This window comes from Polypterus senegalus, chromosome 15 (genome assembly GCF_016835505.1).
Source record: "Polypterus senegalus isolate Bchr_013 chromosome 15, ASM1683550v1, whole genome shotgun sequence".
Classification (NCBI taxonomy): domain Eukaryota; kingdom Metazoa; phylum Chordata; class Cladistia; order Polypteriformes; family Polypteridae; genus Polypterus; species Polypterus senegalus.
The window spans coordinates 95,617,514-95,636,574 of NC_053168.1; the positions used below are offsets into that span (position 1 = coordinate 95,617,514).

General features: G+C 36.0%; 1 protein-coding gene across 49 annotated transcripts in view; it reads right to left on the reverse strand.

Moving 5' to 3' along the window:
* The window catches only part of rims2a (regulating synaptic membrane exocytosis 2a), a 1,270,129-nt gene that overhangs the window by 457,123 nt on the left and 793,945 nt on the right, over positions 1-19,061 (reverse strand). For all 49 annotated transcript variants that reach the window (XM_039736790.1, XM_039736792.1, XM_039736793.1 and 46 more), the window contains 4 exons: positions 18,250-18,349; positions 17,940-18,063; positions 952-998; positions 627-739 (listed from right to left, as the gene is read on the reverse strand). In XM_039736790.1, coding sequence (XP_039592724.1) covers positions 627-739; positions 952-998; positions 17,940-18,063; positions 18,250-18,349 — 384 coding nt within the window. The remainder of the gene's footprint in view (positions 1-626; positions 740-951; positions 999-17,939; positions 18,064-18,249; positions 18,350-19,061) is intronic.

A 19,061-nucleotide genomic window follows, 5' to 3' on the forward strand; every position in this document is an offset into this window, starting at 1 on the left:
GTTTTCCTGAATAAGGTCCACACCACTTCTATTGTAGAAAAAGTAAATACTTAGAATAAAAGTTTATATTATTGTAACATACATATAGGCAATAAATAGTAGGCAGGACCTGTCCTGCAGCAGGTATTCCACTTACAAATGCTCGGGTATACAGATCCACACAAACAATTTACAGAATATTTGCTTAATAAGTTGTTATTGTGAATTCCTGAGTGGTTTTAAACTTTTTCTGTCATCTTTTCACATTCTCATTATTTTCATCCATCCATCCATTATCCAACCTGCGATATCCTAACTACAGGGTCACAGGGGTCTGCTGGAGCCAATCCCATTCAACACAGTGCGCAAGGAAGGAAACAAACCCCGGGCAGGGTGCCAGGCCATCACAGTCTCATTATTTTAATACTGTTAATTAGCTATTGTATAGTTGGTTTGTGGAAAACATAATACAGGTTTTGAATAGTATAATATTGCTCAGACTCTGAAGCGTAAAGTACAAATATCTCAGGAATGTAAAGTAAACAAAACATGATTTCAAGAAGCACATGAGGACAAAATCAAACAAAGCACTGCTTAAATGATCAGTTTGATGTTACATAATTTATAAACTGTAAAAAGAAACATACTGATAGTTGCCCAGAGAGGTACTGAGGAGCATCCCGTAGCATGCCTGGGCTCATGGGAGAAGTAACAGAAATAGATGGGCGATCCATTTTCTGGGATTCAAAAGAACTTGAGCCTGAAAATACAAAGTTATCTTAAACTCTGCACTTCTTATAGGTACATTCATCTGTTTTACGAAATCAATGAAACATATATGCATAAATGCATACATATATCCTCAAACCAGCTTAATCAAATTTAAGTCTACAATAACAAATCTTACATACAGCCTATACTTGTGTACAATATGTACATCAAACAAACTGTCACCTCTCTTTAAATACATACTTGATTCCAGTTGTGCATGTGTGCTGTCTGGTATCCGAGGGATATCTCTGTAATAAAAATTTTAAAAAAGTCATTGATGCAAAAACAAAAAAAAAAACACATTTGCATTAATTTTATAATTATTTTAAATACATAACAAATTTTGGCAAATATAATTAAATACAGTGGAATTAAGAATATAGGGTGTGTTAGAAGATGTGTAACTGTTTATTTTTTTTTTTATAAACTGTGGAAATTTACTTTCTGTTATTGTCAATAAAATTTTGAGAAGCTCCAGAATTTCTTTCAGCAATAAACTTTTAATAAAGATTATTCTTTTCTTTTGTTGTTAATTTGGAAATTAATAAATAAACTGCCACTGGAACACTGTACTGAATAAGTACAATAAAAATCAATGGTGAGATAAATAAACGACTACAGACTTTTCAATATGTGTTGTGACATTATGCAACATTGTGATTCCACAAAAAAACAGACAAGCCTGCTTCTAAACAAATCTGCAAACAGAATTTCTAACGCCATGGGATATTTTAAAAAACTGATGAATATAGAACCATTCTTCTCTTATTTGGAAAAAAAATACTAATTCATCTTCATAAGTTACACAGCTGTGAAAACATTAAATAAAACAAGACTGATCAAACAATGGTAATTAAAAGTGATTAATTAATTGAAGCACATAAAAATATTCAAAAAAAAGTGCAGAATGTTAATATGTAAATTATAACAGTATATGAGGATTTATTATAATTTTAAAAACTCACTTCTGAGCTTGGAAACAAAATATTACAGTATATAAATCAGCTGCTAAACTGCTATTAATCCCTTATAAAATAGAAATTTTAAATAAGGTTGTTCTTTTCAGTTTACATTTTTTTTTGTTTTATTGATATTATTGTAATCATTCCATACAAATAGATCATTTTTTGCAAAAAATAGGATTGAAAACAAATCAAACGACCTACCATCCCCCTCTACCCCCACTCCGAGAAAGAGAGCATGGCCAACGGAGTAAAAAAAACATAAATTGATGAGTTTAATAGGCGGAAAAAGATTAATGGAGAAGAAAAAGAAATGGGCAGAGAGTTACTTCCTCAATGCTTTAAGAGCTTACTCTAAAATATTATTGATTAGATTCTGCCAGGTTTTGAAAAAGTTCTACACAGATCCTCTAACTGAGAATTAGATTTTTTTCCAATTTCAAATAGTATAAAACATCAGTTACCCACTGACTTAAAAGAGGAGAATTAGGATTCTTCCAGTTTAACAAAATAAGTCTGCTTGCCAATAGTGTAGTGAAGGCAATCACAGTTTGTTTGTCCTTCTCCACTTTAAGCCCATCTGGAAGAACACCAAACACAGCTGTTAATGGGTTAGGAGGGATTGTAACACCAACTCTGTTTGAAAGGCACTTAAAAATTTTTTGTCCAGAATGATGTTAATTAGGTGCAGGCACAAAACAGGTGACCCAGTGAGGCTGGGACTTGATTGCAGCGTTCGCAGGTTGGATCATGCCCTGGAAATATTTTGGACAGTTTGAAGCATGACAGATGTGCTCGATATATAATTTTGACTTGAATAATTCTATGCATTGCGCATATGGAGCTCGAGTAAATTCTCTGCACTGCTGCCTTCCACTCCTTTTCTGATATGTTGAGTGAGAGATCTTTTTCCCATTGTCCTCTTGGATCTTTAAAAGGGAGGGACTGTAAAATAATTTTATATATTGCAGAAATGCTGTTTGAGTCCCTGAAACTGAGCAATATTTTTTCCAGCAAGTGTGCGAGATAAGGAAAATCGGGCAGGCTCTGTTTAAAAAAGTTTCTAATTTGAAGATAGTGAAAGAAATGTGTTGCTGGAAAGTTAAATTTGGAATGTAATTGTTCATAGGATGCAAAGATGTTATCTATATAAAGATCTCTAAGCAATTTAACCCCAAATGTTTTCCAGATATTAAAAACTGAATATGTTTGCAAGGGTTGAAAAATGTGGTTCTCATACAGAGGTGCCACAGATAAAAGATTCTCCATCTTAAATTGCTTTCTACATTGGTTCCATATTCTGAGTGAGTGAAGCACAACTGGGTTATTAGTATATTGGCGATAACTTGCATTTATTGGGGCACAAAGCAGGGAATATAAAGAAGTACTGCAGGATTTTATTTCTATTGCAGACCAAGCCTGTGTATGTTCACCTATTTGTGTCCAGGTTTTTATAGCTTGTATGTTTGCTGCTCAGTAATAAAACTGAAAATTAGGTAGAGCCATTGCACCTTCTGCCTTAGGTCTTTGTAGGGTCGCTCTTTGGATGCGTGGATGTTTTGAGTTCCAAATAAATGAGGTTATGGTTAAATCTAATTGCTTAAAAAATGATTTATTGATGTATATTGGAATGTTTTGAAATAAAAAGAGAAGCTTAGGAAGGATATTCATCTTAACAACGTTAATTCTTCCAGCTAGAGTGAGCCATCTATGCAAGTCTTGCTTAATTTTTTCCATACAGACGGCGAAATTTTGTTGATAAAGAGCTTTATGTTTACTTGTGATATTTACTCCTACGTATTTAAACTGATCCGCAATGATAAAAGGGAAGGTGTCCAATATGATATTGCATGCTTGAGAATTCACTGGAAAGAGCACACTTTTGTTCAAATTAATTCTGAGACCAGAGATCTTTTGAAATTCTGTAAGTGCTGTTAAGACAGTATTTTGAGGGTCTGATATATACAATACCATTTCGTCTGCATATAGAGAAATTTTCTGTTCAAGTCCTTCTCTGATAATCCCCTTTATCTAATAAGCATTTCGACAGTGAACTGCCAGTGGTTCAATGGCAATTACAAATAACAGTGGTGACAAGGGGCATCCTTGTCTGGTACCACGTTCTACTTTAAAGTAGTCTGAACAAATGTTGTTAATACAAACAGAAGCTTCTAGATTGGTATACAGTAGTTTGATCCATGCACAAATGTTCGAGCCTGTTTTATCTTGGTAGAGTAATATATATATTGCTCTACTGTCCCCTATTGTATTATTAATATGTAGCCTTAGAATGCCTAATCTCACAGACTTACCACTGTATATAACTTATCCCCACCTTCCCTTCTATATCTATAACCTCAGGCAATTAGATGTAGTAAAAAGACAAGCAGGAGTTAAGTTACACATAAAATAATGTATTACTGATAATATTCATAAATAATAACAAAATGCAAAGTACATTTGAATATTGGCAACCATACAACCTGATAAAATGGTGATGTGTAATTCAGGTGGCACACAGACTTGCAGTTACTTAAAATGTCTCTAGTTAAAGCATCGTTGGTGCTCAGCTTTCAGCCACATGTCTGTTCAATATGGCTGCTGAGCTGTGCTCTTCAATGTGTTGTCTTCATCATCATATTTGGGTCAGTCAGAGAGAGAGAATGTGGTTGAGCAAGTACATTTATAGATGTTCTCTCCAATTCCTAGAACCAATAGGACATCATGGTACTTAAAGGCCTCTGAGACAAGCCAATTCCAAACAGCCATACCTCAGACCAATGGGTGAAATAGAACATCTTATCTCCTGCCCCCCAAGACCATATATTACACTAACCTGGCTTTGTGTGGGGATCAAACTGGTTTAAGACACATCCCCAAATCCTGTCATAAAATTACAAAGAGACAGTCGTAAAAGGGTGGGGGGCAAACATGAATACCTCTCACCACTTGGTTTGCCTAAATTATAAATAAAGACATACAAAACATTTATCAAGTTATATGCAAAATCTACATCACAACACTCCACCCCGATGAATGTTTTGTACAATGTCTTTATAACAATGTCTTTAAATTGTTTCAAGAGTCTGATGCATAACTTGTGCATTGATTGGCAGTATTTGCTCTCCCAGTGTTAAAAGTTGTCCGTGACCATTTTCCATTACATATCTTCTTTATTTCAAAGACAATCTGAAGAACTTGGAAGCGCTCCTGATGACTTGTATCTGCTCCAGCTTGCGTCAACTCTTTCTGCAGTCTTCATATGTCATCAGATCTGGTGGTTCAAAATGAGACAAGTCCACACCTTCCACTAAACTAGCCCACTACAATTTAGTCTATTGTGTGAATTTTTAATCTGTACTTGTTCTCTGTCTAACTGCTAATTAGACCCCTGTCCCAAACTATCTGTTTAAGCATATGCAGCTGTACAATTAACATCAAAATTTGAAAGGTAACATGCCACAGGTGCCAGTACAACCACTTCTGCCCAAGTGACAGCCCATGTGCCACTGCATAAACTGTTCACAAACCAACATTTGTGGCCCTCTGCACACATTTGGGGTTGACTTAGTTGCCTCTTGTGCTTTCCTACCCATGGTGCAACTCTTGACTGCCATCAGCCTTTACCAGTATAGGCTGGCATCACCACCATGAGACATCAAAGCTATGCAACTCTCATCATTCCCCGTAGGCCACCCCTAGAGTTGTTTGCTCACCATATGCATACTCATTGTGCTAAACACCTCAGTTCAGAATTGGCCCACTGGTCCTGTGCCTGTACCACAGCCGACAATCTCAGCAGGGCTTCCATATTTTCCCAATTAGACTATACCTAAACATCGGAGCCCATATGTCTTGCAAATGTACAGCTGCACCTGCTTTCCTGAAAAGTTCACCAATTTGCTCAGTATACATTTTTAATATATTAATTATATTAATTATCCCACTTAATTAATTAATACCCAGAATGTATACTTTATGAGCCCAAAATGAATCCCCTTATTTTGGCATTCCTAACTGGTTTGTTCAGTTTCCACCCCTTGGAATATAAATTTGCTGCAGTAATGAACAAACCTTTCCTTTTAAACTATAGCTATTGTGACTAGTCCTATTATTGCATGACTTGTGGACTTGTTACTCACTTAAACCCCAGTAAGTGTCTTTTCTTGCTGTCTCTTCAGTTCTTCTTCATGTCTTTGTCTTTAGTCTTTGCTTTTGTCTTTGTCTTTCTCTTTCTTTTTTCATTCTATGTAGGCAGGTCTGCAAAATGGAAGGTGACAAAGCAGTTTCTGTCCATCTCATTTTCTTGGCTGTCGACCTGGTGCCAAAACTCAAACTTTGCTTCCAGGCATTCATTGGAACAGCTTGGCACTAGTGCCACGCCACTCCAATGTGCCAATGGTAACCGATCTCCTGCATGGATTTTACTCTGCTAATTGCCTTCACTATTTATTACCTGCACCAAACCAAAGTCCATAAAACCTTACAATAGAAGTAGCACTATTGCAAAGGCCAGAAAATTGAAACAGAAATAACTATTTTCCTTTCCTGTCTTCCTGCTACCCTTCTATTTTTTCATTGCCTGTGTGTCCTTTTTTATTGTATGGTAACTGCTACCTGAAAGTGTGGACTGAAGCCTCTCCAGAACCCAAGTTCTAAATCCAGCATTTCTGCTAAAACTGACCTGTGTTCTTTACTAAAGACCAGCTCACTTTTCTCCATTTTATTGCATGGAGAGTCATAGGCTGTCTTTTTGAACAACTGGTCAGTCAGGTTTCGAATTACTGAACCTAAGTGTGTGTGCTTTTTAATTACTGCTGGCCCTAGCACAGCTGTTAGGACCTTCACACCCCTGTGCATTCCTGGCTTGTAAACCTTCCTGCTGCACCATCACCCATCCTTTGTTCTTTGGCTTGTCCTGTTTCATTCAAACCAAATCCTAAACTGGTGCACTTTCTTTCCAACTCAGCCATTCTTGCACTAGCACATTCAGACCTTTCACACACAAGCACTTGAATTCCTTTCATTTCCATTGTTCTTTGTTTTAATTCCACACTTTCTTTACTCAGTATCCTTAAGCCAATATCCAGTTCATGCCCTCTAGTCAACAATTGCCATTCACACTCACCAGCTCCTCTGCCTTCTATCTGATCTCTTTGTCCTAAATCAAATTTCAGTGCAGCACTGGTTACCTTTCCTAACAGTGGTGAAATATCTATCAGTGTAGCATGCTCTTTAAATACTGGACAGGCCTCAGAATTACTTGGAGATTGTGGTGCAGTGGAGAATAAAGGAAGAAAACACCCTTGCTGTTTTCCTTCCTTTCATCTCTCTCCTTTTCCTCACACTCACATTCCCACTCTTTATCTGAGCACACATCTGTCTCATGTAAGTCACCCACCCATGTTTTAGGGTTCCAGTCCGATCTGGTTACTGTTGCCCTAACTTTCACCATGGGGTTTACATTTCTTTTTCCACTTCTTTCACTGCTTTCTACTTTAGCAGCGGTGTTCTACATGCTAACACTTCACAATTATCACACCAACTGTTACATCTTTCAAAACTCTCACTCAACATTCCATAACTTTCACTTTCATTCACTTTGCTATTTTCTTCCTTATCATGATCTTCCTTATTACCAATAATACAAGCTAGTAAACCTCTTATAACAGCAGCTGTCTTCTTTAAACCTGATCTCTGTTTTCTTGCTTTTAATCCTTCCAGCCCCTTCCATTTTGTGGCACACTCAGCTCAGCTTCTGCTTTCTCTACCTGAACTACAGGTTTCCTAGCTTTAGCCTGCTTCCTCTGCCACTCCACTGGAAGATGGCTGACTTTAAAATGAACTTAGGCATTTCTAAGTCTACAATTTACTCTAATACAATTTGCCAAATTCGTTATGGGTTGGCCTACTTTTGCCCCTGTAAGCAAACATACACATACATACACAAAGATTCTAAACGAATAAGTACCGTATGAATGACGAATGCATGTCCCATCACTCCCTAGCACTTTAACCACTTAAATGCCGTATGAATGACGCATGCATCTTTCACCACTCCCTAGCACTTTAATTAGGGACTCACTACCACCAGTACTAACAAACATGCGGGTGTCCTTGTGACACACATGAAGTCTCTACACTTTGTTGGTTATATTCCATTCAGCAACCAAACAATGTTTTACTTCCACCGCATTTGTACACTGGGTGCCCTAAAATTCACATACATAAACAAACACATACATCAAAACAGTATTTGCAAACAGGGTGCAAAACTTGGTTACCCCAAAATCCTGCCACTACAATTGTTTTATCTTGGTAGAGTAATATATATATTGCTCTACTGTCCCTATTGTATTATTAATATGTAGCCTTAGAATGCCTAATCTCACAGACTTACCACTGTATATAACTTATCCCCACCTTCCCTTCTATATCTATAACCTCAGGCAATTAGATGTAGTAAAAAGACAAGCAAGAGTTAAGTTACACATAAAATAATGTATTACTGATAATATTCATAAATAATAACAAAATGCAAAGTACATTTGAATATTGGCAACCATACAACCTGATAAAATGGTGATGTGTAATTCAGGTGGCACACAGACTTGCAGTTACTTAAAATGTCTCTAGTTAAGGCATCGTTGGTGCTCAGCTTTCAGCCACATGTCTGTTCAATATGGCTGCTGAGCTGTGCTCTTTCATGTGTTGTCTTCATCATCATATTTGGGTCAGTCAGAGAGAGAATGTGGTTGAGCATGTACATTTATAGATGTTCTCTCCAATTCCTAGAACCAATAGGACATCATGGTACTTAAAGGCCTCTGAGACTAGCCAATTCCAAACAGCCATACCTCAGACCAATGGGTGAAATAGAACATCTTATCTCCTGCCCTACCCCCCCAAGACCATATATTACACTAACCTGGCTTTGTGTGGGGGATCAAACTGGTTTAAGACACATCCCCCAAATCCTGTCATAAAATTACAAAGAGAAGTCGTAAAAAGGGTTGGGGGTTGTGCAAACATGAATACCTCTCACCACTTGGTTTGCCTAAATTATAAATAAAGACATACAAAACATTTATCAAGTTATATGTAAAATCTCACATCACAACAGAGCCAAACACAAATTTCTCTAATGTAGTGAAAAGGCAGTTCCATTCAATCATGTCAAATGCTTTTTTCTGCATCCAATGATAATAATATCTCTGGGGTGTTTGATTCTGTTGGTGAATAACATTAAACAGGCGTCAAAGATTGGAAGCTAAGTGTCTGCCTTTAATAAATCCAGTTTGATCTTGTGATATTACTGAAGGAAGCACTTTCTCCATCTTTCTAGGTAGGATTTTTGAGAGTATCTTAACATCATTATTTAGAAGTGAAATTGGTCTGTATGATGTAAATTGTAGTAAGTCCTTATTTTGTTTAGGAAAGACGGTAATTAATGCATGGCGAAATGTTTGAGGTAAAATTCATATGTCTCTAGCTTCTGTAAATGTTGCTAATAAGAGGGGAGTTAGCTGAGTGGAGAATTTCTTATAAAATTCTACAGGGTAGCCATCAGGGCCTGCTGCTTTCCCGCTTTGAAGTGACTTTATAGCATCTAGTAATTCTGATAGCACCAGAGGTTTATCCAGTTCCTCTGCACTAAAAGTATCTATTTGTGGTATCTCTTTGTATCCAGAGTTTACATTTTTTTAATGTAAATTACACCATAAATGAATATTGAAGTTTACTAAACTTTATGGACTGAAATTGTTAATCTTTACAATAACCCTCTCTGCAATGCACACTATAATTAGCATTCTAAATGTAAAAGATGAATATATTAAAAACACTCAAGTTCTATTTAGAACAGTGATTATTGTATAATTGCAAATAATGGTGGTAGCCATGACCTTATTCATTTGTATTAAGTAAGTACATAAGAGGATTATAGACTGAAGGGACAGCTTCCAGATCTAATTACCTTGTGATGTTTTCTGAAAACAGAAAATATCAATATCAAAGGTGGGCTGCCACAGCTGCTGCTTCCACAAAATGATATAATTAATGAAAATCCCTAATTATATCTGATGCCACTCTTGGTAGTCTTCTTAATTCATCTCATGAAAATCTATATCCAAACAATATTTTCAGTAACAGCTGGTTTTTTAACTTATATTGACTTCTCGCAAATATTTAAATTACACTATATAATGAGTTCAGATAGCAACACAGCAAAAATTTTGTCACTGTATGTGGTTTCCAACAGGTTGTTCAGAACTGGTTATGATTGTATAATTTTAAGTCATAGGTGACATATTTAAAAATGTGAATTCACATTTCACACAGAATCATGTTACAGCTTAATTCCAGTGTTCCTGCTTTACATTGCTCCAGCTTCACCCAATAAACCATCAGAGACATATTTATTGTACATGACATGTGTTAGTAATAACAAAAAGAAAAACAGCTATTTCTGATCTATTCTTTTCTTCCCCACAATTGCAAGAGCCAACACAACAATAGGTTTCATGGCTATAACTCCTTGCAGTATTGGAAATTAAGGTTAAAGCTATTATATGTAATAATGTACCACCTTAATTTAAGATTATAAAATAACAACAAAAGATCAGATGCAATGTCTCTATGACTAAACAGTAAACTTTGTGAGCTGGAATGTCAAAGGTCTCAATCAAGAACTAAAGAGGAAGAAAGCATTCTTTCACCTAACAGGTCTAAAGGCCAAGACAGTATTTTTACAGGAGACTCACTTAATACTAGAATTACCAAAGCTTACGAGAAAACTCGTAAATCCGGCCCACCTTAAATCCACTCGCACGTCTCCATTCAGCGTCTTTTGTCTTGTAAATGTGTCAATAATCCCAAACAGCAAACAGACTGCTATACTATTCATAAACCCCACCCCTACCCCCAAATCCCCCCACACCCCCCGAGAAACTACAAAAACCTCTAACAAATGAAGCCTTGTTTATCAGTGTGTCAGGTACCTAGGCTAAAATATATATTGTTATTCGGAACATGTGCATTTCAAGTGTGTTCCGTGTCCACAAAGATCTGTGTAAGTGTAGGATGACAGAAATGTTGAACACATACCTAAAAGACAAACTTTTTCCATGTTTTAGTACTAACGACAAAATGTACACATGAAATGTATAATGTGTGAAGACTGAAGTCCAAATATCAGATAAGCACTTTCACAAAAGATACAAGCATAACAGAACAAATGAGCTTTTTTTCCAAGACTATAACTGAAGAAAAAGAAATCAGGTTAGTGTTACTTGTTGTCCTGACTTCTCGGGTAGTATACTGGTTAGAGCTGCTGACTCCAATTTAAAAGGTTCTGGGTTTGAGTCTTAACGTCTCCCAAAATAAATATTTTGAGTAGTGAGTTGTTATTATTGTTACTGTTATATAATAAAAGCATACATTTGATCTGAATCTGTAACAGACGGTGTAAATGTATGGTCCTTGTAAAGGTTAGCGTTTTTTTCTATTCAGTATTATTCTCTCAGTCGCGTTCACGCACACCCTGATCTGACACGGCTGTTTTCAAAGAAAGATGCACTATAACAGAGGTAAGCTCAGATCGGAGAAAGAGAACAGAAGCCCTCCTTGCAAGAAACGTCCACTCACATATAAGAACAACGCAGCTACACCAGGCGTAAAGGCGAAAGATGGCACCATTTGGATACAGGACGAAGTCCGGCTTCACCCTGCCAATCACCTGTTCTTTAAAGAAACAGCATGGCTTACAGAGCTCGCCAACATATCATGCAAACTCATGCTTGTGATTATGTTTTATGATGATCTTTACATAAGAAGCATTTATATGTTACTTATATAAAAGCCAGATTGAATGTTACTTATCTTGATTTATTTACTTATCTTCCTACAGCGTAAAGTCACAAGCTTCCTCTGTTTGATCGTCAAGGGTATGCTCACAAATTACACGTGTAATGCCATGAAAAATACCTGCTGACACTTTAGTACGCGAGCAATGGTATGAGAATGCAGTTAGACTTTTTTTGGGCACATACACCATGCTAGTATTTAGATCTGGATGGTGTAGCATTGGTGAGCTCTGTAAGCCGTGTTGTTTCTTTCAAGGACAGGATATCGGCATGAGGATGCCGGACTTCGTCCTGTATCCAGACTGTGCCATTTTTTGCCTTTACGCCTGGTGCAGCGGCGTTGTTCTTATATGTGAGTGGACAATTCTTGTTCCCTTTCTCCGATCTGAGTTCACCTCTGTTATAGCATGTCTTTATTTGAAAACAGCCATGTCAGATCGGGGCGAGCGTGAACGCGACTGAGAGAATAAAACTGAATAAAAAAATTCTTTGATCAGCACTATAAATTTACAGCAGCTGTTACATATGCAAATCAAATGTATGTTTTTATTGTATAATATTAACAATAATAGCAGTTCTCTACTCAAAACGGTAAACTTGAGAAGCTGCCAGCATCGAACCCAGAACCTCTTGATTGGGAGTCAGCAGTTCTTAGCATTGCAATATGCAAGCTGTCGCATCAACCGCCTACCGTAACCTGCTTTCTTTTTTCTTCGGTTATATTCATGAATAAAAGCGCACTTGTTTTGTTATACTTGTACTTTTTATGAAAGTGTTTATTTGATATTTGGACTTCAGGCTTCACACCTTATACACATGTCATAAAGATGGTCCTTGGGTGTGTGTGGGAACTGTTAACATTTGAATCTGATGATTGTATATAGTGCGGAACTGACATCTCTGTACTATGCTGTCCTCTGCATCTCCTGGGGTTCAAAAGAAATACCAACATGCAGCAACAAGATCAACAAAAAACCAAACGCGGTCACTAACTACAACCGCACAAAGGTATGCAAATGAATATAATATTGCATTAGTGCAACAACGTTTTCCGAAATGTACAATACAGGTAATAAAATGAATTATTCCAAATGTCAAATATACCTAAGTCTCTCTTTTTTGTCAGTGCTGCTTTGACATCATGGATCAGAAGGTGCATACTAATTCAGCATGAGCAGGAGCACTCAAGAATAAAACTGAATAAAAAAAATTGACATTCACAGTCATTCTCAGTCACGCACACCACTCACATCCACGTCCACAGTTTTCCCAGTCTTGTTCGCGCACAAGATCTGACATGGTTTTCAAATAAAGAGGGGGTGTAACAAAACAATTCTGTTGGTTATACCATGTCTTTATCTTAAAACGGCGTCAGATCTGGGGGGTGTGTGGGAGCTTAAACGTGAGTGAGAGAATAAAACTGAAAAAAAAAAACGCTAACTTTAAATATAAATTTACAGATGCAAATCAAATGTATGCTTTTATTGTATAATATTAATAATAAGAGCAGCTCACTACTGAAAATGGTAAATTTGGGAAGCAGCTGACACCTAAACCGCGACCTCTTGATTGGAATGCAGCAGTTCTTAACATTGCACCATGCAAGCTGTCGTATCAACTGCCAACCGTAACCTGCTTTTTTCTTCGATTACATTCTTGAATAAAAGTGCACTTGTTTTGTTATACTTGCACCATTTGTGAAAGTGTTTATTTCCTATTTGTATTTCAGGCTTCACACCTTATACATTTCATGTCTACATTTTTTCAATTATTACTAAAACATGAAAAACGTTTCTGTATTAACTACATTTTACATAGATTGTTGTTGACATGGAACACACATGAAATGTATGTATTCCAAACGATGATGTACTATTTTACCCTATAAAGCTCCAGCACTTCACTCAAAGATAAACACTGAGCACTGAGAAACTTCTTTGTAAAATGAACTGCAGCGGTGGGGAGTGGGATGAGATACCAGGCTGCTTATTGCTTACTGACACATTTACAGGACAAAAGACACTGACGGAGAGGTGAAAATGGATTTAAGGTGGGCTGGATTTACGAGCTTTCTCGTAGGCTCTGGTAATTCTAGTGTTAATGAACAAGGATCAGTTTTGGTTGAAAAGATACTGGACTGGCCAAATATTCCACTCCAGCTACTGTGTACAAAGAAAACTAGAGGTGTGGGAATCTTAATTCACAAAACAATTTCATTTGTAGTATCAGATCCTGAAGGCTGATATGTGATGGTTATGGGCAATTTGTTTAATTGTAAAGTGATTTTGATAAATATCTATACACTCAATGTAGATGACTAAGACTTTATCCAAAGTGTTTTTGCATCTATTCCTAACTTGAACACTCACAAAATTATAATTGTGTTTTAAATCCAGATCTGGTGTCATCCAGATTCTTCAGCTGCAGCGGTGACAACATCTAACAGTGCAAAAAAAAGCACACAGTGTTTAATTGATCATAACTTATCAGACCCATGGAAATTACTAAATCCATACTTAAGAGCATATTCCTTCTTCTCAACAGTACATTATTCTTTTTTAAGAATTTATTATTTCTTTATAGAGAAAAGCCACGCAAAATTACACCTTTTATTGGCTAACTAAAAAGATTACAAAGATTGTAATCTTTTTAGTTAGCCAATAAAAGGTGTCATTTTGCTTGGCTTTTCTCTACATTCATAATGGCTAACACGGTACAACAACCTAGTACTTATTTCTTTATAGAAAACAATTAATTGCCCACAATCAAATCTTGCAGATATGATGCTATTTTTATCTCCCATCATGCCCTTCTGATCATACAGCTCACATCACTATGCCCCACATAATTATCTCACAGCTGATCTCTTAACCCCGAGAAGGCTGCATGGTTCTACCTAATTTTTCTGCTGGGCGGCAAACATGCAAGCTATAAAAACCTGCACATTGACACATATAGATGAACACATACTAGTTGGTCTGCAATAGAAATTAAACCAGGCAGTACTTCTTTATATTCCCTGCTTTGTACACCAGTAAATACAAGGTATTGTCAATATACTAACAACTCAATTGTCCTTCACTCACTCAGAATATGGAATCAATGTAGGAAGTTTCAAGTTAAAGAATATTTTATCTGTGGCACCTGTACATGATAACCAACTTTTTTCACCTTCTCAAAATTACACAGTTTTTATTGTTTGGAAAATGAATGGGATTAAATCATTTAGAAATTTGTATATAAATAATGTCTTTGCATCCTATGAATAATTGCACTTTAAATTTAATCTCCCATCAACACAATTGTTCCACTATCTCCAAATTAGAGACTTTGCTAAATGAAATCTGCCCAATTTTCCACACTTCCCACTTTTTTCTATTCCATAAAAGATATTGATCAGTCCTGGGGAGTCAGACAGCATTTTTATAATATATAAAAACATTTTAAAGTCCCTTATTTTTAAAGATCCCAGAGTATAGTTAGAAAAGGATATCTTATTCAACATTTCAGAAAAGGCAGTCATGCACAGAAGTCACTCTAGCTCCATTAGGGTGTTTCATTTTTCCAAAGATGTGATTTTCATATGACTTTGCTTACGCCCTGAGTGTCGGTGATGCAAAAGATATATATGCCAAATTTCAAGAAGATTGGATAATATTTAGGGATTGCACACATTGATCACTTTTATTACAGTGTAACTAGAAGGTTGGTCTAAAAACTACTTCAGTTTCAGGATCCCAGGGGCTCTGCATCAAGCAAGGTGGATGGCAAAGGCAATATATGCACTTAAAATTGTCCTCTTCACTAAACAGTTGAATGTTCCTCAACGAGAATTGAAAGGAATGAAAAAGGGTTGCACATTTTGTCAGCCTCATATATGTTCGCTTTTGGCACAAGGCAATTGTAAGTCATTGGGCTCCAAAGAATGATTTGGATATGCTACAGCTTCTGAGCACTTACCCAGATGCAGACGTCAAAAAAAGTGCTCTCACAGTTGCTAAGAGACACCTTTGGTATCTGTCAGAAACAAATGTAGGATTGGCTTTTTTGGACGAATGTATTACTCAGGCTGAAAAGGAAAATATGACTAAAAATTTAGAAACCAAACCTGCAAAGAAAAAGAAAATGAAACGATTAGAGGGTAAAAACCTAGTTTTTGAAGGAAAAGACCTGAGCCATTTCATTACTAATAAAACAAAGACATTCTTTGAATTGTTTGGGATCCACGACATGAGAGAATACTGCAGTGATTCTCTAAGAAGCCACGTGAACGCTCTTAAGGTGGTCAATGATACTGCAGAAAGAGGAATTGCCCTGATAAAAAAGTTTAACGAATCGGTCTGGGACGAACAACAAAAACAATTCTTGTTGAGGGTAGTCAAGCATCACAGAAAAGTCATCACCAAGCGAACAAAAGAAGGGATTGCATCGTTCAAAGTTGATTAATATAACATGTTTTGCATACTACCTATTAATCTTAGTGTCTAGTTTTAATATTATTTTAAGTTTGTGATTTCTAGTTTTCCCAATAAAAGTAATTAACATTGAAATATCATATTTTTTGCCTACTTTTACAAAACTGATCAAAGTGTGCAACCTCTAAATATTATCCAATCGTCTTGAAATTTGGCATATATATCTTTTATATCACTGAGACTCGGGGTGTAAGCAAAGCCTGTAAAAATTTTACATTTTATTTTTTGCCTTAGAAAATGAAACACCCTAAGCTCCATATGCGCAAAGCATTCAATTATTCAACTTAAAATCTTTTATCGAGGATATCTATTTTGCTTAAAATTGTCCAAAATGTTTCCAGGGCAATATCCAACCTGCAAATGTTGCAATCGAGCTCCAGCTTCACTAGGCCACATGTTTTGGGTGTGTACCAAATTAATATCATTTTGGAAAAAAAAATTTAAATGCCTATCAGACAGCCTTAGTGTCACAATCACTCCTAACCCATTAACAGCTGTGTTTGGTGTACTCCCAGATGGGTTTACGGCGGAAAAGGACAAACAAACTGTAGTTGCCTTTATTTCACTACTAGCATGTAGATTTTAACCCAGTGGGTAACTGAAGTTATGTACTATTTGAAATTTGAAAAAATGAAATTCTCACTTAGAGGGTCTGTTCTAAACTTTTTAAAACCTGGCACAACCTAATCAATAATATTGGAAGAAAAGACTCCTTTCTTTCTTTAATACTCAATAGTTTTACTCTGGGGATTGATTTGAATTTAGTTTTGTTAAGTTTGACTTGATTGCCTGGAATGTTTATATGCTTTTAATAAATTCAATAAAAGATAAACAAAAGAAAGAAAAATAGACGCTGTGACTTATTACTATAATGTTTCATTTAAACTGTTAGTTTAGCTTAGTTCAACTCAGCTTTTCAATGTGCCTTACTAGTTGTGTTTACATGATGCAGACACCAAGTATTGACTTTGTTAAAGTAACAGTTTTAAAAGTAAAACTTGTTTCGCAAGCCTGCTCACCAGCAAATAATTAATTTTTTTTTTTTAATATGCAGCTATATTTACCTTTGCTACTCAGTTTTTATGTCACCATAGCTACAATTATTAAGTGCATTGGGCCAGATAAAACTATGGAAGTCATACAGTACTCCTCAGCAATTTCAGATAAGATTTCTAAGATGGGTTAAAAATCAGCAACAAAATATCTTTTCTATATGGTAACATTAAGTTGCAATATAGCACTTTGCTTAAGTGTGTCAGTGTGCTATAATATACAACAGAAAGACTGTTGGGCACCTGAAAGTAGGAAAAAACTTGGGATACTGTATATTATATATATTTATTTATTTGCAAAGGGCATATTAAAATTCTTATTTCATCTTTATTCAGACAAATTATTTTTTTAAATAATAATTCTTTTTGTGTTACTGTTTTTTTAATATTTGTTAACTTATTCATTTTATTCAATTGTTTATTGTTAACATGATTCAAAATCTATTGGTAAAGTTCAACTTTCTGTGTTTGTTAATTACACAGTCTACCACTATGCAAAACAGAACAAAACACCATAACCATTAAGCAACTGTATTTATTATATGTATGAACAAACTTACAAAAAATGCAATTATAAACATCAAAATGTAATAGAAATGGCAATCTGACAATAAGGGTGACATTTATCAAAGGTAGATCCCACTGCTACATCAGATTTTTGTGGGAAGCACTGCACTGTATCACATCATTCAGCCCCTTCTACTTACTACCTAAATATAATTAAGGTGGTGAGCACAAATTGTAAAGTATATTTTTTGCGTATCTTACTAAAGCATAATCAGAATGAACAAAGATCAGGAAAGCTGAACCTATGTACTGTACATCTGATAAACTTACCCAATTGGGCGAGAGACCACCAGCTCCACTTGAGGTTCAGGCTTGGATTCAAGGATGATGTTGTAAACTTCCTTAAAAGTTGCTCCTTGTAAATGTCTTCCGTTCCATTCAAGAACTTGATCACCTAAATAAAAATAGTGGTTTCTGTCAAAAGCTAAAGTATTCTAAAATATTTCTATTTTTTTTAATATAGTGAAGTTTAGTTGTTAACACATAAACATAATGCATACATTCTTATGCTTGAAAAATAAATGCACTTTTTTCATTTGTTATTTAATTTTTAAATACAAACAAACCACTAACAAGCTACCTGGTCGAAGATGGCCAACTGTATCAGCTAGACTTCCTTTCTTTACTTTTGTAATGAACGCACAAAGTCTACCAGATTCAGTCATTTTTCCACCTACCACCTGCAAATAAGGAAAAATAAAAATCAGAATTACACCAGACAGGGCCCATGAGTTATCATTTGGGTCTGTTAATTAATCACTCTAAAAATACACTACAAAATTAATTTGTCAGAACAATCCCAAAAAGTGTGCCTCTATGAATAAAATCAAAATATTCCCTTTGCTGCCAATATTTATTTGTCTTTATCTGTATTTAACATTATAAGTAATTCATCCCTTGTAAAAGTTGAAAATCAAAAGGGAGACACCCTTGTAATCGTGTTGTGACACGTAAGTCAGTGTCTTGCACCCCAAAAACAAAACAACAAAAGCAGCTTTATTCAACTCAAAACAGGAACAGCAAGGTTAATTTTTGTAGTGGGATCTACCATTCTACTATACACATACACAGCAAACAGGCAGGATGAGAGCCAGGTCAGTGGCCAAGTTATAATGTTCCCTGCATCATCCATCGGTTGATCTGCGCTTTGTGCGTGACAGCAGTCAGCTTGTAGTTGTTTCTGTGCTGCTGCAACGATGGACAAGTAACCCTCAATAGACATGGCAGTTGTGCTGCATGTCGCCCCGTTGGGGAGCATCTCAAAAGAGGCAATCACTTTTCTGAGTGTTTCTCCACGTCATCCCGTTAGGGAGGGTCTCAAAAAGTTCAGAAATATTACAGTCTGTATCGTTAGAATAAATTAATATATGGACTACACTCCATTAGTTATCA